At 43.1% G+C, this 13774-nt stretch overlaps 1 protein-coding gene across 3 annotated transcripts in view; it reads left to right on the forward strand.

Moving 5' to 3' along the window:
* Nucleotides 1-10181: 10181 nt before the first annotated feature.
* The window catches only part of Tbc1d12 (TBC1D12: TBC1 domain family, member 12), an 83092-nt gene continuing 79499 nt past the window's right edge, over nt 10182-13774 (forward strand). For 2 of the 3 annotated variants that reach the window (NM_145952.4, NM_001362424.1), the window contains exon 1: nt 10182-11049. In NM_145952.4, the coding sequence (NP_666064.3) occupies nt 10310-11049 (740 nt within the window). In that variant the 5' untranslated portion in view covers nt 10182-10309. The remainder of the gene's footprint in view (nt 11050-13774) is intronic. The other variant, XM_006526847.2, reaches the window with a different exon arrangement.

Genomic DNA, 13774 nt, shown 5'->3' on the forward strand with positions numbered 1-13774 from the left:
AGCTGACTTCTCCTGCTGTCTTTGTCCAGGAGGGGAAGAGGAGGAGGAAGAGGAAGAGGAGGAGGAGGAGGAGGAGGAGGTGGAGGAGGTGGAGGAGGAGGCATTCAAGTTTTTAGACCCTGCTGTGGGTGTCATTGTTTTGCCATTCTCAGTGCCAGAAGTGAGTCCCTTACTGCAGACTACTCTGTGGGGAGATGGGGGAGGATTTGCGCTTACATTACTCCTACCTCAGACCAACTGATAGAAATACTGGTGAACACCACCACACCCCACTCGAGAAACAGAGGTTTTGTGTAGGAAGACGAGTGAATTTAATTTTTAAATTGGAAAAACATCACTTTTTAATTTTTTTAGCACATGGAGGTGGTCAGATACCAACTTGGGAGAGTTGGTTTTTTCTTTCTGCCATGTGGGCTCCTGGGACTAAACACATCAGGCTCGGCAGCAGTGCTGATCCATCTAGCTGCCTTTTTATGTTTGTGCATTTAAAACAGTTTCTTGTTATGTAGTGTACCTTGCTTTGTAGACCAGGCTGGCTTAAACTTGTGATGATCCTTCCTGCCACGGCTTCTCGCTCCAGTGTTAGAATAAAGATATTATAGGGCTATCGTAGTTTTAAAAATAAAAGGACAAGAGGCTGGAATTTAAATCATGGGCTAAGTTAGAAAGTGGTTTTCAGCCCAGCAGGAGAAACAAGTTATTTTGTACCGCAATGTGACTGTGCATTCATAAGGTTTAATAGGACCTGTATAGAGATAGTAACTTATTATCCCCAACAGATAGGTCAGACTTTAGTACCTAGAAAGAATTAATAAATATTTCTTGTCGGTTTCAAGTACTATGGCTGCTCCGAGTAGTTTTGTTTTGCCCCTCCCCTTTTGGGGCTGGATGTCTTTGCAGCCTGCTGTCCTAGTGCTCAGATGTAGATCAGGCTGGCCACACACTCACAGAGATCCTCATGCCTCTGTGTCTGGAGTGCTGGGATTGAAGGCCTATGCTGCCATGCCCTGCTAGGTGTCCCCCCCCCTTTTTTTTTTTTACATGATCAGCTCTTTCCCCTAGAATTTAAAGGACCCAGGGATACAGACTGGGGGACCATGGGTCAAACTATGCCAGCAGAATTTTTTTTTATGCCTGTAACATTTGAAACTGATTTTTAATGTTTTTAATTGGGTTATATACTATACTCTATACTTCCTCATGAGCCGTGCTATTTCCTGTTGTCTACGATCCACCAGGTTTATCATCTTTTTTTTCCACAGTTGAATGATAGTTTATTTTATACACAGACACAAACAAACACACAAAATAACACATATGTATCTATACAACACTTAATCTCTTTGATCAATTTATGCTGTGTAAATGTACCAAATTGCACTTTATAGATTTGAATAACTAAAATAGTGAGAATAAAAACAAACTAACTTAACTATTCTTAGATATATATACTTCAATATTCATTTTGAAATGTCTTTATAAAAATCCATGAAGAGTTTAAATGAACTTCATTTACAATTTTCTCCTTGTACATAACTATGTGAAGAAGTCACATCTTCATGACACTGGGCTTTCTCACTTATGAATATGACTGTATTTGTTCAGGTTCTTCTGTCTTAGAATATGATTCCATGGCTCAGTGGTTAATGCTCCTCCAGAGGTCCTGAGTTCAATTCCCAGCAACCACATGGTGGCTCACAACCCTCTGTAATGGGATCCAGAGCCCTCTTCTGCTATGTCTGAAGACAGTGATAGTGTACTCATATACATAAAATAAGTAAATAATTAGAAAATACTTCTTTCCAGAAACATCTCAGCTTTATCATCTTTAATGACCTTTGAGTGTGAGGTTTTGAATCTCAAAATTATACTACTGAATATTAGTCTAGCCCACTTTCATCCCAAGGAGAGCTATTTCCTACAGATGTACTATGTGTTTTATGTTCAAAGTACTATTTAATATTCTTTTTCAGTTTAGCCACTGTCCTCTGGCCTGCTACCCTCTTTTTATCCTCAGTCCCTACATTCTCCATTGTTTATGAAACAAACAAAAAACAAAACAGAGCCACCAGTGTAAGAGGCTCAGTAGATCAAACCCCTGTAGGAATTGATACTATAAAATTATATTTTAAAGATAATCACCGGGGCTGGTGAGATGGCTCAGTGGGTAAGAGCACCCGACTGCTCTTCCGAAGGTCCGGAGTTCAAATCCCAGCAACCACATGGTGGCTCACAACCATCCGTAACGAGATCTGACGCCCTCTTCTGGAGTGTCTGAAGACAGCTACAGTGTACTTACATATAATAAATAAATCTTTAAAAAAAAAAAAAAGATAATCACCATTTTATAGTGGAGGTTTTGTTAGTCTTCCCCCTAAGCATTTAAAACACTACATACAAATGCTAGCTAGTTCGGTGTCAACTTAGCATAGGCTGGAGTCATTTGAAAAGAAAAAACCTCAGTTAAGAAAATGCCTCCACTAGACTGGCTTTGGACAAGCCTGTAGAATATGTTCTTGATAATGGATGTGGGAGGATCCTGACTCACTGAGGGCACTGCTTTGGTCTCAGCTTCAGTTCCTGCTTCCAGGTCCCTGGCATGATTTCCCTCAGTGGTAGACTGTGGTTTGAGTTATAAGATGAAATAAACCCAAGGTGATTTTATCACAGCAATAGCAACCCTAACTAAGACAATTACTTTTTAGTCCACACTTTGTATGCTTTCTCAATCTCCCCATTCAACCTATACATTTCCAAATACTTCATAGCGTGATCTGTCACTATGAGAGACTAGAAGTTGATTGAAACCAGGGCCTTGTAATTGCTAAGCATATGCCATACCAATGAGCTATAATTTCACCTTAATAATTAATATTAACTATTTTTGAGTAATGCACTATAGTTATATTTGTGTTTTGAGGCTTGGTGGGTTGTTTTGTTTAGCATTCTATTGTATTAAAAATGTGTTTTATTTATTTATTTTTACTTTAAGTAATTAATATTTTTAAATTTAATTTTAATTGTAATTCATTTTTACACTCCATATTCCATTCCCCGCCCCTCCCCATCCACTCTCTGATTGCTCCACGTCCCACACCTCCACCCCCCACATCCCCCCTGACCTCTAAACTCCCTGGGCCCTCCAGTCTCTTGAGCATTGGGAGTTTCATCTCTGAATGAACACAGATCTGGAAGTCCTCTATTGTATGTGTGTTAGGGGCCTCATATCAGCTGGTGTATGCTGTCTGTTTGGTGGTCCAGTGTTTTTAAAGATCTCCAGGGTCCAGATTAATAAAGACTGCTGGTCCTCTTACAGAATCCCCTTCTCCTCAGCTTCTTTCAGCCTTCCCTAATTTAACAGCAGGGGTCAGCTGCTTCTGTCCATTGGTTGGGTGCAAATAACTGCATGTGACTCTTTCTGCTGCTTGTAGGGTCTTTCAGAGGGCAGTCATGATACATCTCTTTTTGTGAGCATTCCATAGCCTCAGTAATAGTGTCAGGCCTTGGGACCTCCCCTGGAGCTGGATCCCACTTTGGACCTGTCACTGGACCTTCTTTTCCTCAGGCTCCTCTCCATTTCCATCCCTGTAATTTTTTTCAGACAGAAACAATTATGGGTCAGGGGTGTGACTGTGGGATGGCAACTCTATCCCTCACTTGATGTCCTGTCTTCCTGCTGGAGGTGGGCTCTATAAGTTCCCTCTCCCTACTGTTGGGCATTTCATCAAAGGTCCCTCCCTCCCTATGAGTCCTGGGAGTCTCTCACTTCCCAGGTCTCTGGTGCATTCTGGGGGGTCCCCCAACCTCCTATTTCCTGAGGTTGCCTGTTTACATTCTTTCTGCTGGCCCTCAGGGCTTCAGTCCTTTTCCCTCACCCCATATCAGATCAGGTTCCCCTCTACCTCCCACTGCCCACCCTCCCCCACATTCCCTCCCAAGTCCCTCCCTCCCCACTTGTGATTGCTTTCTTCTCTCTCCCAAGTGGGACTGAGGCATCCTCACTTAGGCACTTCAGCTTGTTGAGTCTTTTGAATTTTGTGGACTGTATCCTGTGTATTCTGTATGGGTTTTTTCCCTTTCCTTTCCTTTCCTTTCCTTTCCTTTCCTTTCCTTTCCTTTCCTTTCCTTTCCTTTCCTTTCCTTTTCTTTTTTTTTCTTTTTTCTTTTGGCTAATATCCACTTATTAGTGAGTACATACCACGCATGTTCTTTTGGGTTTGAGTTACCTCACTCAGGATGATATTTTCTAGTTCCATCCATTTGCCTGCAAAAGTGGGAAAGAGCCTTGAACTCATTGGCACAGGAGAGAAATTTCCTAAACAGCACTCCAATGGCTTATGCTCTAAGATCAAGAATTGGTAAATGGGACCTGAAAAAATGGAAAGCTTCTGTCTGCAAGGCAAAGGACATAGCCGCTAAGACAACTCAGCAACCTACTGATTGGTAAAGAACCCTCACTAACCCCACATCCGATAGAGGGCTAACACCCAAAATATATAAAGAACTCAAGAAGCTAATCACCAAAAAACCCAATCAAAAATGGGGTATAGAACTAAACCGAGAATTCACAACTGAGGAATCTTGAATGGCTGAAAACACCCAAAGAAATGTTCAAAGTTCTTAGTGATCAGAGAAATACAAATCAAAACGACCCTGAGATTCCACCTTACACCAGTCAGAATGGCTAAGATCAAAACCTTAGGTGACAACGCATGTTGGAGAGGATGTTGAGAAAGAGGAACACTCCTCCATTGCTGATGGGATTGCAAACTGGTACAACCACTCTGGAAATCAGTCTGGAGGTTCCTCAGAAAATTGGAAATAGATCTACCTGAAGACCCAGATTTACCACTCTTGGAAATATACCCAAAAGATGCCCCACCATGCCACAGGGGCACCTGTTCCACTATGTTCATAGTGGCCTTATTTGTTATAGACAGAAGCTCGAAATAACCTAGATGTCCCACGACAGAAGAATGGATACAGAAAATGTGGTTCATTTACATAATGGAATACTACTCAGCTATTAAGAATGAGGACATCCTGACTTTTGCAGTAATTAATTTTTTAAAAAGAGCCCGGGACTTGCTGTGTAGCCATATTTCTGGCCTGGAACTCAAAAGAGATCTGCCTACTTATGCTCCCAGAGTTCAAGGAGTAAGACATGGGCCACCTCGCCTGGCTTTAAACTGTAGATTTTAAAAGGTGTCGTTGAAAAAAAATGACTGAAATCTGGAACTGACTCCAGCTGTTACTGAAAATAGAAACACTTAACCAGTCTTCTTACACTTTTATGTAAAAAATTTCATTGGATAGTGGTAACTATCTCCTACTTTCATTTGTTATATTTTATTCTATTTTATTTTATTTTGTTTTGCTTATTTGGGAGAAAAGTCTCATGTAGCCCAGGTTAGCCATAAGTCTCATGTAGCCCAGGCTAGCCATAAGTCTCATGTAGCCCAGGCTAGCAATAGCTTGCTAGTAGATGATGGAAGGTAACCCTGAACTTTGCATCACCTCCTGTACCTTTGGATTACATGCTTATACCACCATGCTTAGTTTATATGGTGCTGGGAACCAAACCTAGGACTTTGTATAAGCCAGCCTAGCACTCTATAATCTGAGTTACAAACCCAGCCCCTATCATTGTTTTTAGAAACTTTAAAAAGAATTTATGACAGGGCTTTACCTTGTAGAAACAGGCTGGCCTCAAATTCACAGAGTAACTTGAAAATTACATTTACTTATGTGTGTACCTGTATATGAAGGTCAGAGAACAATTTGCAGGAGTTGGTACCCTTCTTCCACAAGCTCTGATTGTTAGGGTTGGCCTAACAATCAGCCCTTTACCAGCTGAGCCATTGTGCTAGCCCTCTATAGCTTTTAAACTTAGCCTTACAGTTGCTTTTCTTTTCAAATGCAGCTTAATGTCCTGTTGCAACACAAAATTTATTTGAATTACTTTACAATCTGTAGCTATAACATACATTTAGAAACATACTTCAGGATTAAAGAGTTAACATTTAATCAATGTAAAATTATTTAGGGGCTGGAAAGATAGCTCAGTGGTTAGGAGCATTTACTGGTTTTATAGAGGATCCAGGTTTGGTTCCCAACATTTAAATGTCAGCTCACAACCATCTGTAACTCCAGTTCTCGGAAACTGAGCCTCTTCTGACCACAGAGGGATCTTGAAAGCAGATAGTGTTTATATATACACACAGGCATACATATATATGAAATAAAATATACTTTAAAAATGTTATGAAAGAAGTATAAGCTGGGCATAGAAGTGCATACCTAGAATCTATATTCTCAACCCTTGGAAGATGAAGACAAGAGGCCACCCTCAAGGCCACCCTCATGGCCACCCTCAGCTATATTGAGTTTGAAGCCAGCCAGGGCTGCAGGAGACTCTGTCTCAAAAAACAAACAAAACCCCAAATACTGTGACAAAAAGTATAAAATCAGTTTCCACCCTTTCTCTTTTCATGGAAAACCTTCTTGATCTTTATAGATATATAATTTTACACATCATTGTAATTGTAGCATTTACACATCTTTATTATTATTATCTTTCTAAATCACGGTTTCTCTGTGTAGTGCTAGCTGTCCTGGAACTTGCTTTGTACACCAGGTATGCCTCAAACTCAAGAGATCTACCCACCTCTGCTCCCAATTTCTGGGACTAAAGACATGCACCACTATGCTTGGCACATTTCCTTATTTTTATTTAGCATATGTTTGTTAGATTTCTCTGTTTTTTTTTTTTTTTTTTATTTCTGCCACTTGTCTTTGATATAACTAGCTTTGCCTGCACTTTCCATATTTCTCTTAGGTAAATTAGAATTTTTGGCTGTAAAGCATTTAGCTGTAAACATCTCTGCACAGCTGTTATCTTTTCTTTGGAATGGTTTCCTTATGACAGATTCCCCCAGGGGTAGGATTACAATACTTCCTAATATGTGGCATGCACTGCTCCATCAAAGGATCATTGTGTATTTTTAAAGCATTTCCTTTATCTCTTGGTTTGTGGTTTGTCCCATTGTGGCTTACCAAATGGCAGCTGCTCTATGATCTTTATACTATTTATTTCCCACTCATATCTCACCCTGCTAAGTCAATTTGCTATATACATCTTTGAAATCGTTATTGTTTTGTTATAATTCACAGCCTTGATCCCAGTCACCCTTTATACCAGATTGGGTTTTACCAGGAATGTATGGAATTTAAATCATTTGCAGAAGTTGAAGATGATTTTAGTAGCAAGTCCAATTGCATAGCTTTGCAAGATCATATATTTCTACTACATTACAGAGCTTACTTTTAAATTTTGATATTAAATTTATTGTTCATGCTATCAATCAGTTTCCAAAGAGACATGCTGACACGTTCGTTTTATTCATCATCGAAGATAGTTACATAGTTAGTTGACCTGCCCTGCCACCGCCTCTCTCTCCCCTCCCCCCCCTCTGTATGTGTGTGTGTGTGTGTTTAATCCTAAATGTTTAAGAAACATTGCTCTAAGGGCCTGTAGATGCTCATAGTTAAGATGCTCTTTTGAAATCCAGTATAGCTCCAGAACTATCAAGAAAATGTATGAAGGGTCCATAAAATGGTCCAGTAGGTAAAAGAAAGCACCACCTGTCCAAGCTTCATTACAGACCATCAAAACAATAGTAATTAACAACACTACCAAGAACAATGCATTTTAAAGAAGGGTGTAAAGATTTTGAGGCCTTTATACTCTTCTTGACTGCAGGCACAGCAAAATAATCCAGTTAAGAGGGACCACACAAAGGCACAAAGGATATAATGTATCTTATAAGGAGACATTTCTTTGTTAAACTCTATAAAATGTTACTTACCAGATAAGGCAGAAAGTTTTTTTGTTTTTTTTTTTTTGTTTGTTTGTTTTTTTAAGTTTAGTTATTTTGAGTCAGAGTTTTGCTGTGTAGCCCAGAGCAGCCTGGAATTCTGATTCTTTTGCAGAAGCCTCCAGAGTGCTGGAATTGACACATTTGTCACCCCCTTCCTATCTCCCTCCCTTCCTTTCTCTTTTTTTTATTAGTGAGTGAAAAGTGCTATCTCATAGTTTTGATTTGTTACTCCCAAATAACTTATATGCTTATTGATATTCCATTTAACATATCATCTCGAGAAAAACACATATATTGAAATTTTTACACTCTCCCTTCCCTGTTTTTGAGCAGAATGACTCACTGGAAGTCACTATGTGTTAAAACCAAGCCTCCTATCTTGGCCTCCTTGTCTTTTGATTGATTGATTGATTAACTGATGTTTTTAGTTTTTTGAGACAGGGTCTCTCTGTGTAGCCCTGGCTGTCCTGGAACTCATTGTGTAAATGAGGCTGGCCTTGAAATCAGAAACCTGCCTATATCACCTGAGTGCTGACATTAAAGTCGTGCACTACCACCACCTAGTCAAGTTGTCTTTTAAAATATTGAATTACAATTTTTTTCTTGAGATAAAAGTTTGCTGTGTAGCTCATGCTATCCTCAGATTTGCTATGTAGCCCAGGCTGGTCTTGAACTTGAGATTCTCTTTTGCTTCACCCTAGAGAGTTCTGTAATTACAGATGCTTTCTACCACACTGGCTTATTTCTGTATGTATTCTGGGTACTGTCCCTGTAACTAATACAGGATCTATCTACTCTCTCTCTCTCTCTCTCTCTCTCTCTCTTTCTGGTTTATACACATTCTTTGGTTTTTCCTTTTGAAAGATGTTTTGTGTATGTATGTTCAGGTGTGTGTGTTCCTATGTATGAGGTAAGTATACACTCATATTTAGGGAGGAGAGAGTTCAACTCAGCTGTTACTCCTTTGGGACTGCCCATCTTATTGTCTGAGACATGACCTCTTAATAAGATCTAAGGCCAGCTGCCTTAGCCAGGCCGGTTACCAGAGCATCCCAGGGACTGCCTCTCCAATGTTAGCTGTACAAGGGCATTCTACAAAGTGGCTTTTTATGTGAGTGCTGCGATACAGGAAAGGTCCTCATGCTTGCATGACAACGTGACCAACTGAGCTATCTTCCACCTTTCAAAAGATCTTGATAATAAACGCTTTTACTGCTTTGTTTTGCTAAGTATTCCATTCTATTTCTATACTTGCTTTCAGAGGCATTTGTAGAATGAATGGTCTCTAGTTACTGCATTATCCTACTACAACAATGTCTATTTGGGCCTTTTACAACAACTTCATCTCTTCTGAAATACCAACACTATTGGGTCTCTGCCCTATGCTCATTCTTCTATGGAGGTAGAGTCACTTGATATCCCCCGACCCCCTTTGTGGCTTACATAAATGGCCCCTTCGACCAAACCAGAACTTTAACCCAAGTTTATAACTCTCACTATGTTAGTTAATTCCAATGTCTTTCCCCAATCCAGTTTCCTGTTTCTTCACACCACAGCAATCTCATAGCCTTGTTATTCCTGGCTGCTCTCCTATCACTCCTGTGGCTAGTTATTATGTCTTGCGATTCACACATTAAATACATTTTATTTCCACTAAACGGTCATTATATCTTAATCCATTACCACAGGTTGCTGCAGTTATTTTTTTTAATATTTATTTATTATATGTAAGTACACTGTAGCTGTCTTCAGACACTCTAGAAGAGAGCATCAGATTTCGTTACAGATGGTTGTGAGCCAGCATGTGGTTGCTGGGATTTGAACTCAGGACCTTTGAAAGAGCAGTCGGCAATCTTAACCACTGAGCCAAACAGTCCTTCTCGCCCTGGCTCCATTTCATTTCCGTACCCAGGTGACACGACAACCAACAACCAACGTGTTAAAAAGTGTTAGGAGATCAGACTTTGGTAAACATGGAAGACTAAGTGGAAAAGATAGGTAAGGGGCTGTCATGTGGACAACGAAGCCCTGAACGGTTCCAGGAGTTCTTCACTGCTGTTAGAGAAGGTAAAAACTGTCAAGACAGGAGCACTTAAACTAACTTCCTTAGTTTCCTCTCACAAACAAATCGCCGTCAAGTGATATGGTTTATGCGAAGTGAGCCTTGCCCTCCCTTAGGCTAAGCACTGTCACCCGGGTGGAGGATCTCAGATTGTCCTCCCGGGTCGCTCTAGCTGCCGTCTCTATGGTTCGGGGACGCGCCGGGTCGCGGGCAGGCCCGGCCCCGCTGGTGCGCGTGCGCGATCCCAGCGCGTGCCCGGCCTCCGGCAACTGCCCCGGCCGCCGGGTGGGAGGGGTGGGTCCGGGGACGTCGCGGCGGCCGTGGCCGCGAACCCTGCACGCAGGGCAGTCCTCCTCCGCCGCCTCAGATGATGGGTCCCGAGGATGCCGGAGCCTGCTCGGGAAGGAACGCCGAGCTGCTCCCAGTCCCGGGGCCCATGGGTCAGGACGGGAAGACCGTCCCGGCCACCAGCGGCTTTAGCGGAGGCGCTGTCGCCGCGGAGCCGCCGGAGGAGGCTGGAGAGGAGGAGGCGCCGCCGCCGCGGCAGCTCCTGCAGCGGTACCTCGCGGCGGCCGCGGGCCCGCTGAAGCCCGGGCTCGGCGGGGCGGAGGCGGAGGCGGAGGAGGCGGCGGCGGCAGCAGTCCCCGCGGCGCGCGGCTCAGGCATGACCAACGGAGACTCGGGCTTTTTGCTGCGCCAGGACCGTCGCGGCCCAGAGGAGGCACGTCGCCGCCGAACCTGCGGCCGTCCCTGCCTGCTGGAGCCCGCGGACGAGGGCGTGGACGGTGCGGGTGGCCTGGACGACTGGGCCGCGCCGCTCGAGGACCCGCTGCGGAGCTGCTGCCTGGCGGCCGGGGACACGGACGACCCGGACCCCGCAGCCGCCACCCCTGCCGGGAGGGCCGTCGAGAGCGCGGAGCCCAGCCTCGGCCTCCCCGACGCCCGCTTCGGCTCTCGGAACACGTTCGAGGTGAGCCGCCGTCAGAGCGCCGGCGACCTCCTGCCCTCAGCGGGGCCGTCCGCACCCTTGCCAGCGGCAGAGCAGGGTCCCGGGGGCACCACGGCTCGGGCTCGACGGAGCGGTGGCTTCGCGGATTTCTTCGCCAGGTATCACACTGGCCGCGCGAGGGGCTTGGGCGGGGCCGGGAACGGGCTGCCTTCCAGCGTACGGAACAGGAACGTCGGGACTCAGCTTTGATCTGTCGCTAGGGTAGGGGGACCGGATGGCTTTGTGAGCTCCGGGCCTGGAGCCAGGATTGGTGTTACTCCGTCCCCAGGAAGCGTTGTGCTTCCAGGTCTGACCAGCCTCCCAATACTACACATTCAGTTTCTTCATCTGGAACATCAGATAACCACTGCCCTATTATTTTTTTGTAATTGTATTACTAGGATTTGGACTGGGCGGGCGGCAGTGTGTGGTGTAGAAGTCTGTGAAGTTTATTTGCTTGGAGTCTAAGCCCGTTCCATTAGTTTGGGGATTCGAGGTTTTTTTTTAAAAAAAAAAATAATTTAACTGCACACTTATTTTGTGTTAATGTGTGTGCGCACATGTATCCTTGCGTGGAGATCAAACAATCTTTGGGCTCTTCCTCTCCCATTCTCTGGATAGGGGGGATTCAACTCAAGTCAAGTCTAGTGGAAAATGTCTTTGCTATTTTGCGGGCTTAGTTTGGGGATTCTTAAATTCAGAAATGATTTTTTTTTTCTTTTTCTTTTTTGATTTTTGTCGGCTGATCTCGAACTCACAGAGATCCGCTTGTTTCTGTTTCCCAAGTGCTGACATTAAAGGCATATGCCGCCATGCTGGGCTCAGAAATGATATTTTTTTCATAGTATTTGTTTCCGTTGCTTTTACTAAAGCTCATTCCTTGTCGGGAGTACACACTTTTAATGCCGGTACTCCTATAGAAGGATGAGGCAGGAAGATTGCCATGAGTTCAGGGGCAGCCTGGACTACACAGCTATTAGTAGATCTACTAGCAGACCAGCCAGGGTTACATAGCACGATCTTGTTTCTAAACAAAGCGAAACAGAACGAAACTGGCAGTTTAGTGCTTAGAATAAGATCCCAGTCTTTTAGCTCAGATTACTATAGCTCTCTAGGAAATTAGGAAATCCTCTTCTACTTATCTCAGATAGGCTTTATCTCTCTTCATGAACTTCCCTACCCCCAACCCCCAACCCCCATTGTTAATTGAACTCAGGGACACAAGGCAAGTAGCCTACCTATGGAGTTACATCCTCAGCAACATCATGTGGTCTCTCCTCTCTCTCTCTCTTCTCTCTCTCTCTCTCTCTCTCTCTCTCTCTCTCTCTCTCTCTCTCTCTGTGTGTGTGTGTGTGTGTGTGTTGGGGGTGAGGTTTGACTCACTTTTATGTGAGTTTTTATGTTTGGGAGCATGTATTTTATGGGTATGGATTGCTGGAACACTGTAATTACCTGGAGAGACTTCATTCTCCCTCATATCCCATCAAGAAGGGCCTGCTATGTAGTTGAAGCTGGCCTTCAAACCCCCTCCTACCCTACCTCAGTTGGGATTTTCCTCAGCCCCTCTACATTGCTGGGGTAACTTTAATTTTTAGTGATGTTTTATCTGTGATTTAACATTCTTGAAAGTTATATTATGATGCTGGACTTTGCAGATTCCAGATGGAGGCTCTTCTGGCTTCATAGGGATAGGGAAGTGGTGGCAGAACACTGCACATTCCTGAAAAGCAAGTGTCTTGTCAGGTAGATTTTGACTCTGGGTTGTTGTTGGTGGTGGTTTATTGCGTGGCAAATCAAATATCTCCAACTTGTAAACTCTTATCTCTCACAGTTTTTCCTGTTTTTATTCATTTCAGAGATTTTAAACTATAACCTGAAGCAATAGAAACGCTTTCTTTTAATACAGCATCATTGTAGCCCGGGTGCACCTTGACTTGCCCAAGTGGATGACCGAGATGGCCCTTGACCTTTCTCTTACTACCCTCTAGGATTGGAGGCTTTGACAAAACAAGTTGGTGTTGACAAACAAGTCTGGTGTATACCGTGCTGGGAATCAAACCCAGAACCTCATGCACATCAGGCTGAGCCACAGTCCCAGCTGTCCCCAGGATTTCTGGTTTAGAAAGTTACACAGTTGTGTGCCTATTTGTACACAATGAGGTACATTTTATATTGTAGTAGGTCTTTTTTTAAAAAGATTTATTTATTTATTATATGTAAATACACTGAAGCTGTTTTCAGACACTCCAGAAGAGGGTGTCAGATCTTGTTACAGATGGTTGTGAGCCACCATCCCACCGTGGTTGCTGGGATTTGAACTCAGAACCTCTGGAAGAGCAGTCAGTGCTCTTAACTACTGAGCCATCTCTCCAACCTGTAGTAGGTCTTTCTTATTTGTCTTTCTATTTTAGTATTTCCTACTTGTATAAATTTATAGTTTCTTAAATCAAGAACAGAAAAATCCTAATTTTATATTAGATTATGGGGTTAAGTAAATAGAAACGAGATCTGTATTTGTGTCTGTATTTGCAAATATATATTTTGTTATATTGCTGTTGTTCTTTTACTTTAGTTTAGTTGCTATTTTTCTGAGATGGTTATCAGTATAGCCCAGGCTGGCCTGGAACTCACTATGTGGCTCAGGCAGGCCTCAAACTTTTGATTTTCCTGCCTTGTTCTCTTAAATACTAGGATTACAGGTATGAACTACTTACAAAAGTATTTTTAAATCTTTCAGTGATAGTGCTATACAAGGCTTCAGCGTGACTTAATTGTGTGTGTTTTGACACCTTGTAGCATTTTGTTGAACTATATCTTGGTCAGGTGTCAGGAGGCTTTAGACCT

The sequence above is a fragment of the Mus musculus genome, chromosome 19 (genome assembly GCF_000001635.26).
Source record: "Mus musculus strain C57BL/6J chromosome 19, GRCm38.p6 C57BL/6J".
Taxonomy (NCBI): Eukaryota; Metazoa; Chordata; class Mammalia; order Rodentia; family Muridae; genus Mus; species Mus musculus.